General features: G+C 48.6%; 1 protein-coding gene across 1 annotated transcript; it reads right to left on the bottom strand.

Annotated features, from left to right (window-relative positions):
* Nucleotides 1-5,681: 5,681 nt before the first annotated feature.
* Nucleotides 5,682-10,175, bottom strand: LOC126991139 (uncharacterized). Its single transcript, XM_050849889.1, has 3 exons — nucleotides 8,087-10,175; nucleotides 6,915-7,949; nucleotides 5,682-6,619 (listed from the first exon to the last, which is right to left on the bottom strand). The coding sequence occupies exons 1-3, from the start codon at nucleotides 10,173-10,175 to the stop codon at nucleotides 5,682-5,684; spliced, it is 4,062 nt and encodes a 1,353-aa protein (XP_050705846.1).
* Between the last annotated feature and the right edge of the window lie 3,482 nt (nucleotides 10,176-13,657).

Genomic DNA, 13,657 nt, shown 5'->3' with positions numbered 1-13,657 from the left:
GTAAGATCATCATGATGACACTTGACTATGTTGTATTCCAAATTTGTCAAGTGTTGTGGTATGTATACAAAAGCTTTGCTATTATTATACAAACTAAACAATCATGACACTATGACCTTATTGGATTATCAAATTATCTAAATAAATTAATTTTAAGTTAGTAAATAGCTGACCTATGAGAGGAAGCGAGACGTGTTGGAGTGTGTGTGGCAAGATGCGGGGCGGTACTGACCTTGGCTGACCCCCCTGGCCGCCACTCTCCCACCTGCCAGTTTCTCCTAGAACTAATGTAGCAGCAGGAGTGGAGGTGATGGGTTACATCTTCCATGGTTATGTCCACCTGATCCAATGTTCCTCCATGATTAATTTTGTTGATTTAATTTGCTTCTGCACTCAACCTACTTATTATCTTTTAACATATGTGTAAATTTTTCAAAATGAAGCTATCACATTTATTCACTCCCATGTTTGTATTTCTGCTACCTTTTAAATCACTGTTAATCATTAAACCCAAATAAGAACATAGGGAAACTGCAAGAGGCCGAGTGGCCTACACAGGGCAGTTCCATATTTATATTTTCACCCTCTCTACAGCTTCTGCATCAATTATGATGAGATCGAGTACGTGACGGTTTCTTATTCTACAATCAATTTACATTTCTTGGGGTTATTTACGTTAAGTTAAAGAAAATTTGCACCAGTCAGTGAAAAGGTGAACTTGGGCCTAAGTACTCATTACATTCATCATTTAATATTCTACCAACAATTACCGTGTCATCGGCATATTTTATTATTGTGCAATTACTAAAACCACTTCTACAATCATTTGTGTATAAACTTTTAGCTTATACAAAGAAAAGGAAGCTGTTAGCTTATAAACAGACGATTGTTGAAGTGGTTTTACTAATTACACAATAATTAAAAATGCTGATGACACGGTAATTGTTGGTAGAATATTAAATGATGAATATAATGAGTACTTAGGCCCAGGTTCACCTTTTTACTGACTGGTGCAAATCAAATTTTCTGGCACTTAACGTAAATAACCCAAAGAAATGTTACCTGGTTTTAGAATAAGAAACCGTCGCGTACCTGATCTCATCATAATTGATGCAGAAGCTGCCAAGCCAAGCTTGTTCCCATTAACCAAGTTTTTTGGTGAGGGCCTCATAATAGGCAGCCTTGGCCTCTTCGGTGGCTGCCTTGGCCTCTTCGGTGGCTGCCTTGGCCTCTTCGGTGGCTACCTTGGCCTCTTCTGCCCGCCGAACTGATGCTCTGATAGCAAGCTCCTCCTCTAAGATAGCCAGTTCAAGCTTCCTCTTCTTAGTAAGGTGAAGGGCTTCTTCTTTATCAACAAGAAGGAAGCTTTGAGCTGGCTGTGGAACTGCCTGAGGGGTGGAGGAAGATTCAGCAGCAGCAGCAGTGAAAGTGGTGACTTGTACAGGGGAGAACTCTGGGGCCAGACAGCACAGGCACGAGGTCGTCCTCCTCCTCCTCCTCCTCAAGTAGCCTGCTGGTTAAGTGAAAAGGATGTATGTTGAAAAAGTATTAATATGTTCAGAATCATAATAAATATTAACGTATACCATTATTAGTTAATGCTGGCACTACATCCACTGAATTATTAATTTTAAAATAATACACGGTAAGTGTTGATTTACTAAATTTTTATTCATACTTTTATGCAACAAATAAATGCAATTAGTTTGTGGTAAGCACACTGAAAATTGAATTAGGAAACTCCAAATGAGGAAGAAAATAATTTCAAATTGATCTCCAGATATAGTATGAAAATTAAATATAACAAAAATAGTCCAAATATATGCTAATGCACAGCAGCAAATTTAACTTCAGGAATTCCTACTGAAACCTTTTATTATAACAACTTTGCTGTGTGACTGAGAGCACTGAGAGCATGAGCAGTCACGCATGGTAAAAAAATTATAAAAAAACTCATTTTTTAAGTTATTTCCATGGCACCTTACATATACCTTCTGTGGGTCCCGGACAATCATGGACGTGTGCAAATCTATTACAGTCCAGTTTGACAAATATGTTTCCTTATGCCAAGTAATCATGCAATTTTGCAATTTGATAAACCCTCGCTATAACAAATTAAAGGGGGAAAGGAGGTGACGCATCTTAACATCCAGTAGTCTGAGTGGTTCAAACTTTTCATATATATCCAAACTTTGTTTGGTACACGAGCTTAAAGTTATCTTTTGGTGTTCATTATTGTAACTAAAAATATATATTCATGACTGCAGATGAAAGGGGATTCACCAAAGGACAAGAATGAAAGTGTTTACAATAGGGCGTATAATTTCTGCCGGGCCACTAAGGAACCAAACCCCTCACCTGTCAAACTGTATCAGTGAATTCCCGCAGACACAGGACTGTGCCAGAAAAGTTTGTTGATTTCCGTAAAAGCGAGGGGTTAATTTATTTCTCATTATGCTAATAAACTAAGCAGGTAACCCGAGAAATAGCATCAACAATACAATCCTAAGTGGTGAAGTAGCCCATACCTTTGATCCTCGAAGCTGACGGTTATGAGGGGAGAAGCAGGTGGCTCACCGACATGGATGTCTGTTGGCCGATCGTGGCAGCCACCAAACACCAGATTGCCGCTCCCCAAGATGTCAGCAACGAGGCCGTCCAGCTGCGAGAGATGTGACATAAGTCATTGTAATAATGTCAACAATGAAAATGCAAGCATATGAATTATTTTACAATGGCTGTAAAAGTTTGTAGTACACTTTTAGAAGAACAACTTGTACTCTGGCATTCATTTTGAATTCAAGTCTATCAACATGCATGTTCATGCTGCCATTGAATCTTTTACAGATGCACATTAAATACAGCATAACAATACCAAATACTTGTTGCACTAGTGTTGAGCATGGTAGATGAAAAAGGTAGATGATCAAGGACTGAAGTGATTACAACAGTACAATTTCCTTCTTTTGTTTTCTAATAATGGATTTCATTTTTTTTCTTTAAGGTTAAGGATCTTTTTTCAGAGGCAATATGTAAGTTACATGCCTTAACAACATCCATTTTCTTATAAAAAAAATATAGAATTTTGTACAGGAACAAATTTAAGAGCATTTTCTAGTAAAATGTGGGTGAAAGTTATCTACTCCCTTCAACCACATGTTCCACCAGAGGCAGGCAGGCAGCCACAACCTTAAATACCACACGTGCCAGACAATACTACTTGAAAACAATTCATATGAATTTTATTTCCCTTACCTTAAGAACCTTATGCAACCTCTTCACGTATAATGATTTACAGGTAGTAGTACTGTAAAGGTCTATGCTATTAGAGTAATCTGACTGGGGAGGTTCAGTTTTTATGAGTCCTATGGGTGTTATACTGACCATCACTTTTGGTTTTCATTAGTGTCCATGAGTCTCATAAAAATAATTATCATGTATTCTAAAACTATTGATTCAGTAATACTGCAAGGTAAACTTGAGACAGGAAAATGACTAAGGATGAGTAAGGGGAAATTGTAAAATGCCTACTAATATGTAGATTATCATGTTACTGGTAAGTTTTGTTGGGCCTGCCTAATATTATGTTAGTCTGCTACATAAAGTTGAATACGTCTCACCTTTTACCTGCCACTGCTTTTTCTAAAGTGGAAGTGTACCGTAGTGTAGTGTTTGACTAATAATTTTATGTCGTGAAACATGGAAACATTTCTTACCTGTGGCAGTGACCGCTTGTTTGTGGGCGGAGATGTTCTTTTTCGCCGTGGACTACAGGGACTGCCACTTCTTCTGGCAGTCCTTGATGGTTCTGCCCCGGGGAAAGGCCTCTGTAAGGCGATCTACAATCGCCTTCCAGGCAGCCGCCTTCCCCCGGGTATTGCAGACGGTGAAGTCTCCTTCGCTCGCCGCACTCGGCGGAGGGAGGGGAAGGTGAAGCAGCAGCAGCAGACGCGGCGGAAGTTGTTAAATTCTCTGCCATTTTGCTCACTAGTTTTAACGGGGTCGATATAAGCAATGCCATCATATTTACAAATTTCATCATTACCTTCTAAAACAATTTTATAACGGATGTAGTGTATTTTTAGTAAATAGTTTTCATAATTTTTCGGTGTTATTTAGCCTAAATATTGATATAAAAGAACTGAGCTGACTGATAAGGTGCCTCGCCGTGGTTGGTAGCGATGAAATCTGAATCTTATGGTGAGAGCCACAACTTTTTCACCTAGTTATGGCGATACTTACGTCAAACACACAATATCTTTATAAGTATGGCCCCAGGAGAGTTGCTCGCTCGACGAGTGCTGGCGTTCCACTCAGTCCACTGCCTCTGGCAAAGGCCCGTGCTCCCTCTTATAGGAAGGGAGCAATCTTACACCACCACCTTACTTCCAGCACCACCGCCACCGAAATATGAATCTATAAGGATTAGCCTACTTGTTTACCGTATATTTTTAAGTGAATATGGATGCATAATGAACGTTTTCTTAATAATGTTGTATGTGTTGAGTATTAAGGATTGTTTCACGAAATCATTTTATTAATAATTGTACTAATACACACACGAAAAAAAAATGTATTGCACTATATGAGCGTCATTTAAAGAGTTATAGCTTAGAAAATTGACTTTCATGAAGTTAAGTTCTGTTCACTGAATCACTGGCATGTTGTTCTGTTCGTTGTTGACAAGTATTCCAAAGATTATTCATCTTCAATAAAGTGATGTCCACTATTCTCGTCTTATGTACTATGTACTATGGACGTGAAAAAAAAAAAATATGAGAACCCGATTCATCTCTTTTTCGCCCTTTTGAAATAGTGAATGTGAGAGCCGTCAGCATCTGAGACGACGGGCCTAATTATGCAACAAAAACATGTATCATTTAACAAATAATAAGTATACTGAGCAAATAACACTATCAACAAACAGTAGACTATCACTGTTTCATGAAACAAATAACTGATACCTCAAGCAAATAACCATGTCAACAATATCAACAAACAGGATAGCCTATCACTTTCCACGATACATACAACATCATCAATAGCAGCAGTCTCCATCATGTTTCCCATACCAGTTACCAAGGGACGGGAGGGTGGCAGCGAGGCAATCAGGTATATGTGTACAGGTAAAGGTGGGGTAATTGGTAGCATAAAATAATGAGAACTGGATGTACAATCAATTAGGGTAGTATCAAGACACCTTTCCATCCTAAATTTACCTCTTCTCAACATAACTCAATTTGTTTTTGCATTTGTAGCGTTTTGCGGGCTTTTTATTCTATCTTTATTTTTTGTTTGTTTTCTTATGTTTTGCCCTCTAGTCCGGCAGCCGGAGGGTCTTTTTTTGCCTAACCTTGCATATGGGTATATTTTTTTTTATAGGCCCAAAATGTGTACACACCCAACAGCGTTGAACAATTTACAGTACAGGACTAGCTTTATTTGATTATAACTGTGTGTTGTAGTGATGTCCAGGTGTTGAAGTAAACACGTGAGAGTCCGTAGGTCCGTTTACTGCTACTTAAACTATAGTACAGAGGCACAGAGATGGGAGGGCACGGAGGCCTCCCGTCGAGTCGAGCGCTACCCGGCAACTGACTGTCCCTTGTTGCCACCCGCCTGAGGGCGGCGTTGTTGCCACGTAGTGTGATATTTCGACATACCACACCTCCCTCCCCCCTTTAGCTCATAGTTCTGTCTTGAGCTACGTCTCCCTCGTCTGCTGGTATAGCCTCATCCTTGTTCAGGCGGCGGGAGCGGCGAGGAGTAGGTGCTTCTGGGTGGTCTTCGACGGCAGGTGTGAGGTCCTCGGCGGCGATGACAGCTGGGCGGAGGTGGCGCCGGTTCCGCCACAGAATACGGCCGCCTGGTAGCAGGATCTGGTACTTCCGTGACTTGCCACGGCCCATCACCTTGCCCACCTTGTCCCAACGTTTGGACGTGTGGTCCTGAATGCGGACCTGCTGCGAGATCTGCAGGGCAGGCAGGGGGCGGGCGTGCTGGTTGTAGCGAGACGTGATGTCCTCTGCTCGCTGTGCTGCACGGCGGTCGCACTCCTCCGACTTGGCCTGCCACTCCTGCTTGAATGACTCGGGGTGGGCTGGCACGCACGTGCGGAGGGGACGGCCGTACAAAATCTGGGCTGGGGAGCGTCCAGTGTGATTCGGGGTGTTGCGTATTTCGAGCAAACCCCTGTCGAACGGCTCGCAGTCGATGTTGCCTGAGGGAGCGACTTTCGTGATGAGGTGCTTGATTGACTTCACGGCTGCCTCAGCGTGTCCGTTCGACTGCGGGTGATAGGGTGACGTTACCACGTGCTTCACTCCCCAACGCGCCAGGAACTCGGTGAATTCCCGACTGGTGAACTGGGGTCCTCCGTCGGTACGTAAACGCACGGGGACTCCCACATCCCGGAAATAGCACCGGAACTGGCGGATGGTGGCGGCGGCTGTAGTATCCCTGCCACAGGGGGCGACAGCAGGCCAACCCGACAGACGGTCTGCGATGACGAGGAACGCCTTTCCAGCCACGGTGAAGTGGTCTGCCGACACGGACTCGAATGGGCGTGTGGGGCGGTCATCGTTGAGGTAGGGCTCTTCTGCTGGCTCGGCAACATCGTCTGGCAGGCATCACAGGCGCGGACGACGTTGGTGATGTCTGAATTTATTCCGGGCCAGAACACCGTCTGCTGCGCCCGGCGTTTGGTGGCTTCGGCTCCACGGTGACTATCGTGCAAGCGGGCCAACACGGAGCGGCGCAGGGTGGCGGGGACCACGACGCGCGGGCCATAGAGCACAAGGTCACCGTCGCAGTACAGCTCGTCGCGTAGTTTCCAATACGGCAGGAGTGAGGGATGGAGATCGTACCGATGGCTTGGGAACCCATTTCGTACGCAGTCGAGCAGCCTGGTGTACGCTCGTCGTCACGTGCGGCCTGCTGCAGTTCTTCCATCCTCCTGTCGTCTGTCGTGGCCTGTGTGTTGGGCTCGGCGAGTGTCTGGATAGCTCGGAGCGTAACCGCGGCCTTGACAGAGATGTCGGAGAGCATGTCGTCGTCGCTGCTGGGGTGGCTGACTGGATGACGGGAGAGTGCATCGGCGATACATAGAGTCTTTCCCGCACGCCACCGTGCTGTGAAGATGTACGGCGACAGCTTCTCCTTGAGACGCTGGAGTCGAGGATTTTCAACAGCGTCAAGGGTGTAGTTGTTCAGAATTGGTATGAGCGGGCGGTGGTCAGTCACATGTTCGAAGTGGTGCAGCCCTTTCAGGTAGAAGCTGCACTTCTGCATTGCCCAGACTGCTGCTAACATCTCGAGCTCGATCGTGGCGTAGCGGGTCTCCGCGTCAGTAAGGAAGCGAGAGCCGCACTGAATGAGCCGGAACTTGCCTCCTCCGTGATCCTGCAGCAGAGCGTACCCGATGCCATTCAGCCGTGAGGCGTCGGTCTGCAGAGTGGTGGGTAGCTGGGGGTCGAACATTGCCAACTGTGGTGGGGTCGATAAGGCTGCCTTGACCCTCTGGAAGGCTTGCTCGTGGTCGACAGTCCGCACGAATGCACGTCGCGGGCTCATGAGAGGTCGTAGAGGTTGGGCCGCTGCGGAGATCTCTGGAGTAAACTCAGTCAGCTGGTTGACAAGACCCATAAATGACCTCAGGTCAGTAATGTTGGCTGGTGTAGGGAAATCTGTGATGGCCCGTACTTTCTCAGGGTCTGCGTCGATTCCGTTGGCGGACAGTACGAAGCCACAGAACTTCACCGCAGGCGCTGCTAAGATGAACTTCTCAGCATTGAGCGTAATGCCACTTGCTCGGCACCTGGCGAGGACGGTGTTGACATGGTGAAGATGTTGTAGATAATCCTCACCGTATACCAGCACGTCGTCCACTACCTTGACGCAGTTTGGGACTCCTTGCAGTGCCATGTCTCCACGGAGGCAAAAGGCGTCGCCTGTAGCAGCAAACCCCATAGGTCCGCGTAGGTACTTATACCGGCTGTAGGGTGTGATAAATGTTGTGAGTGGCTGGTCTTGTTCAGCCAGCTCAAGCTGCCAATATCCGCAGAGCGCATCGATGGTGGTGAAGTACCTGGCCTTAGGGTCGATGCTCCGAACGGCTGCAAAGGGTGTGGGCGACGGGTGTGCGGGACGTGAAACTTGACTGTGAGTTTCGACAAGTCCGTGGTTATGCGCACACCTCCGCTGGGCTTAGCTACTGCAACGAGTGGATAGCACCAGGGTGAAGGTTCGTCTCCTGTAGGGGTGATGATTCCCCGTGCTACCATTGACTCCAGTTCAGTCTTCACCGTTTCACGGAAGGCCAGCGGGATCTGCCGAGGCGTGTGGATGGCAAACGGCGTCGCGTCCTCCCGGAGATGAATTCTCATCGGCGGCCCCGTCATCGGTCGAAGTTGTGAGCCGTGAAGGTCTGCCTTGGACACCAGCACGTCACTGTATTCCTTCACAAAATACGCCCTGGCTTCTGCAGTCGATGTGACGTTAGTGAAGGGAAGTGGTAGTGTGCTCTGTGCTCCGTTGGACGTGCACACGTTCGCATGCGTGACCTTGGCGATTGGCTGCGGGAAGCGTTCAGGAATCAGTGCTAGCTCCCGGCAGGCGTGGCATGACAGAAGTGGGTTCGGTGTGCCCTCGTGTACGTCCATCCACACGGTCGTCGTCTTCTGCTTCACACTGATCTCCACTTGCAACGAGCCAAGGGCAGGCGCCATGGGCGACCCGTCGGCTGTGTACTTTGGGTCGGTGGGTGATGGCTGAAGGTCACTGATGGACAATCCGAGGCTTCGAAGATGCTCGGGTCCGATTACTGTCACATCGGCGCCCGTGTCCGGCAGCATGGACAGAACGCCCGATCCTTTGTGGTGGGTGACAGTGACAGAGATGGTAGGAGGGGGCATGGGCGGGGCACGAGATGTGGAGTGAACGCGCCTCACACTGCTGCGGTTGTTCGACTTCGTAGATCCTTGCTCTCGCCTCTCCTTCGTCTTCTCACTCCCTGATGCTTTGGATTTCCGGCAATGCTGGTCGTAATGCCCCGTGATTCCGCATTTGCCACAGGAAGCGTTCTTGGCTGGGCACCGCGATGTGCGTGCCCAATGCCCTTTCTTACCGCAATTGTGGCACATTGAGTCCGCAGCTGGGCATTTTCCTTTGACATGAGACTTGTTGCAACTGTGGCAGGCTTCCTTGGTAGGCGTAGGTGACCTTGCCTTCCTCTGCTTCAGCTTCTTGTCTCGCTTGTACTGAGACGTTGCGCGTACAGCAGGTGAGGGTGAAGCTATAGCAGACGCCGTATTTCTGGCTGCCTCAAATGCGTAGCACTGCTTCACCACGTCGTCAAGGGAGTGCGTAGGGATGGTGCCGATGAGTTCTTGAACTAACTCCGTATCGCGCACACCCATTAGCAGTACTTGTTTTAACTGAGTCTCCTCGCATCCGTTGTCGCCTGACTTGCATATGTCCACGGCTTCAGCAAGGCTCTTGACGCGGACATAGAAGTCGTCAAATGTCTCTCCCGCCGCCTGCTTGCAGCTGAACAGGTCCCTGCGACGTATGGCCTCGTTCGTCTTGCTCTTGATGTGGGCTTCTAGGGCGTCCAACACCTCAGTGACGGGCTTGGTGTTGTCGCAAGGGACTTGGAGGCGGTATTCCAGTGTATGCAGCACATCCGAGGAGAGACACATCCGTAGCTGGATATGCTGCTTCGGTGGGGAGAGAGTTGACAGGTCGATCATGGTTGCGTAATCCGTCCATTTCCTGCGCCACTCCCGAAACGCCTGAAAGTTAACGTCTGAGAGTAAGGGTGGCGGAGGATGTATAACGGCCTTGGTTGGCTGGGCGGGGCGGGGCGGAGTGTCTCGCTCCGAAGGCTGTGTCGACGACAGCTGCTGGCCCGTGAGGGCGGTCAGAAGCTCACGAAATTCTTCCCTTCGCTGTGCATCTTCAACTCGACGTCGTTCCGCCTCCTCTGCCCGTCGCCTGTCCTCGTCTTGGCGCCGCCTGTCCTCGTCTTGGCGCCGCCTGTCCTCGTCTTGGCGCCGCCTGTCCTCGTCTTCGCGCCGCCTGTCTTCGAGGAACTTGATGAGCTGCAGAGTGTCCATGGGCGGTTCTTGCTGTGGTAGTGGCTGCTCCGCTTCGGCTTGCTGTCGTGTCTGTGGCATGCTAGTCAATACAGACAGAGAACGGGTCAACCCCTCGAGAACTCCTCTGTAAGACTGCAAGGTCAAGGACTTGAGCCGCCGTGTACGTGGAACAGCTGTTCGGGTGCGTCAGTGGGGCAAGTGTGTGCGTATGTACGTGTATGGGTGTCCGGTGCACGGTCAGCGCGCTTGTCGTCGCGCCGCCGCCGTGATACTTCAGTGCTGCCTCAGGGCTCAGTGCGGAAGGATGTACTGTGCTGCGCTCTGCTCGGTCGTGGGAAGGCGAGGGACTGCGTGCCTTCATGGGTGGGCCACGATCGCAGAAAGCACAGGCACTAAAAAATACGCCCACTGCACTGCACTGGACACTGTATGATCCACAGGGGGCGCGGCGGTCCGTCGTCACAGGCTCACAAAGGATGAGGCCGCGCCATCTTGAGCTGAACCGCTGGGCAGTGGCTGGTGCGCGTCACTTCTCTGGCTGTCCCTCTGCACTCTAAGTAGCTTTCCACTGCGCCATGTGTGTTGTAGTGATGTCCAGGTGTTGAAGTAAACACGTGAGAGTCCGTAGGTCCGTTTACTGCTACTTAAACTAGAGTACAGAGGCACAGAGATGGGAGGGCACGGAGGCCTCCCGTCGAGTCGAGCGCTACCCGGCAACTGACTGTCCCTTGTTGCCACCCGCCTGAGGGCGGCGTTGTTGCCACGTAGTGTGATATTTCGACATACCACAATAACTATCTTTTTTTTTTTGCTCCCTCGTTTGCTGGACTGTTTTTTGTTGCTTGTGTCGCTTTCCAGAAGTGGGAAATAAAAAATCTTAATTATATAACTTAAAGAAAATATTCACAGGCAAGGAGTTCCCACAGTCTTCACGTGCTTGACGAATGGTGGCAGAAGTAATCCTTGAACCAATCCTTCAAGACACTTTAGTCAAGTGTGATGACCCCATGGAGAATTTGGAAAATAGAGCAATCATGAGTATGTAGGGTATGGACTGACTACCTTATAAAGTCTGTCTTCATCATGATGGCATATGTCAAAGCAGAGAGGCAGATTGGTCCCTGCATGCAGAGTGTGTGAAAGCAATGATAGTATATGGCTTTGCTGCAGGGCACTCGAACAATGCCAGATCACTTTTGATCTACCTGAGAACGATTGGGAGACTACCATCAGATATCCTTGCTCATTTCCTGAATGACAAACATGTCATGCGGCATGTGGAGGGGTTATGGAATGGCATCTGGAGTGACATGTTCATAGAATCAACCTTCATGAGGTATGGGCACTGGCGAGCTGAAATTGTTGGAGTCACACTCAATCCAGAAACCTTGAAAACATGGGCTCTCAGCCGTCATGTGTGCAGCTAGTTGGCTGGCATGAGAGGTGAGACAGCTGATGAAAGATTCCAGAGGACTCACAAAGAAGAGTCAGTTGCTCGTATGGAGAGTGATAAGAAAGACAGAGATGGAATCAGAACGATAATTGATATGTGTATCCACCATCTCAGTCATGATGCAGACCCAGATCAACTTGCCAACTTAGCCACTGGTTACGTTGTTATATCATCAGTGAATGTTGAGATGGCACTAAGCATTGATGAGGAGCTGCTTCCTGAGTTCATAAATATTTGCCAAATTAATATGGAACAATACTGAAAAAAGAGTCGCCACCATGTCCGTGATAAGAAAGGGAATAAAAGTTGGCCATAAAGTCATGTATGATATATAATTCTTCTTCTCAAGAGTTATTGGATTACAAGACAGTTCTAGAAATGTGAACTTCAAAAACGTTATCGCCTATGAACTAGCCCTCATCCCCACACCTCTGTTTGATGACTCAATCAATCAATCAGTGGGGGCATACGCCGGGGGACGAGTCTCCATGCAGGCCCCCTTCCAAACCCGAGTACCTCCCGGCAGGATCTATCGACTTGCTAAAACCACGAACTCCGTGGGCATCCCCTTGGCCTCCTCCACATTGGATTGTCTCTTACAGAGACAACCCGAGAAGCAGGATCAGCTTCCGGAAAACGTGCCACATGCCCGTATAGCCGGAGTTGGCATAGACGAACTATGCAGGTAATATATGTCGAATCAGTCTCACGGTGTAGTCGCCGGTTTGACACAGTCATTCGAGCGATATCCCATGATTCTGCGTAGACACTTATTACCAAAGGCATTAATCCGCCTCTCCAAGTCTCCATGTTTCACAACCATAGAGTAAGACATGGAGCACAAGGGACTTGAAGATCCGGATCTTTGTCCTTCTGCACAGGTATCGACAACGCCATATACTCGTGTTGAGCGAGTCCATAACATCGTGGGCCAGACCAATCCGCCGTAAGACTTCTTGGCCAGACTCACCGTTGTTATGAACTACGTTACCAAGATACGTGAAACTTTCTGAGATCTCAACGTCCTCGCCACATGCATGAACAGACTGTACTGTGTCATCCAGCAAGCCTCCAAACATCTGTACCTTGGTCTTGGCCCAGGAGACCTGAAGTCCTAAGGACTTTGCCTCCTCATGCAGTGCCCCGAGAGCCATCACCAAAATCTCCAGCGACTTCGCTAGGATTACTGCATCATCAGCAAAAACAAGGTCAGTGACCCTGGTATTGCCAATGGATGCTCCGCAATGACTCTGGTCCACAACTCTGCAGTTGCGGCGCCAAGACACAACGATCCAATAATCAACCATTCAATCTGCCCAGTACCCAGTCCATACAAGTGTTGGAAAGCGATGGGGCAAGGACACAGCCTTGCTTCACTCCCGCATTCACGGGAAAGAAGCTGGGCAAGCCCCCCCACACACACTTCACAGCACTCTCTGTCCTAGAATACAGGCCACTCAGCAAACCAATAGTCCTCGCAGGAATCCCAAGGAGTCGCAGAAGATCCCAGAGTGCTTCACCTTGCACTGAATCGAACGCCTTCATGAGATCGACATAGGCTGCAAGCGTCCCCTGTCGAAACTCACCTCGGCGCTCCACCAGTACGCGAAGCGCTAGGATACGATCAGTTGTTGACTTACCAGGCGTGAACCCAGACTGTTCAGGTCTCTGCAGCTTCATCAGCAATAGGTGGGTAAGCACCTTGCCTGGCACACTGAGCAGTGTAATACCACGGTGGATGTTGCAGTCCTGGCGGCCGCCTTTCCCTTTCCAGATAGGGACTACCAACCCCCTCTTCCAGTCAAGAGGAATGGTACCGGACTGCCGTAGGGCAGTCAAGACCGCATGCAACCCGTGGATCATGGCTTCACCTCCAGCTTTGGCCAGCTCTGCGCTGATGTTACAGGCGCCAGGTGCCTTCCCACCCCTCAACTTAGCCACAGCCTCTCTGACCGCAACCAAAGAGGGTGGGCTTTCGTCAATGGGTGGGTAAACATCCGCCACCTGCAACCCAGCAACTGGACGCTGCCCACGTGGAGGGTCTGCCATATACAGCTACTCAAGGTACTCAGCCCAACGAGCCCTCTCCCCATCCATGTCCGACACG

Source organism: Eriocheir sinensis, chromosome 6, assembly GCF_024679095.1.
Source record: "Eriocheir sinensis breed Jianghai 21 chromosome 6, ASM2467909v1, whole genome shotgun sequence".
NCBI lineage: Eukaryota > Metazoa > Arthropoda > Malacostraca > Decapoda > Varunidae > Eriocheir > Eriocheir sinensis.
The sequence above is the reverse complement of the archived record's forward strand: the minus strand, read 5'-3'. Positions and strand labels throughout refer to the sequence as shown.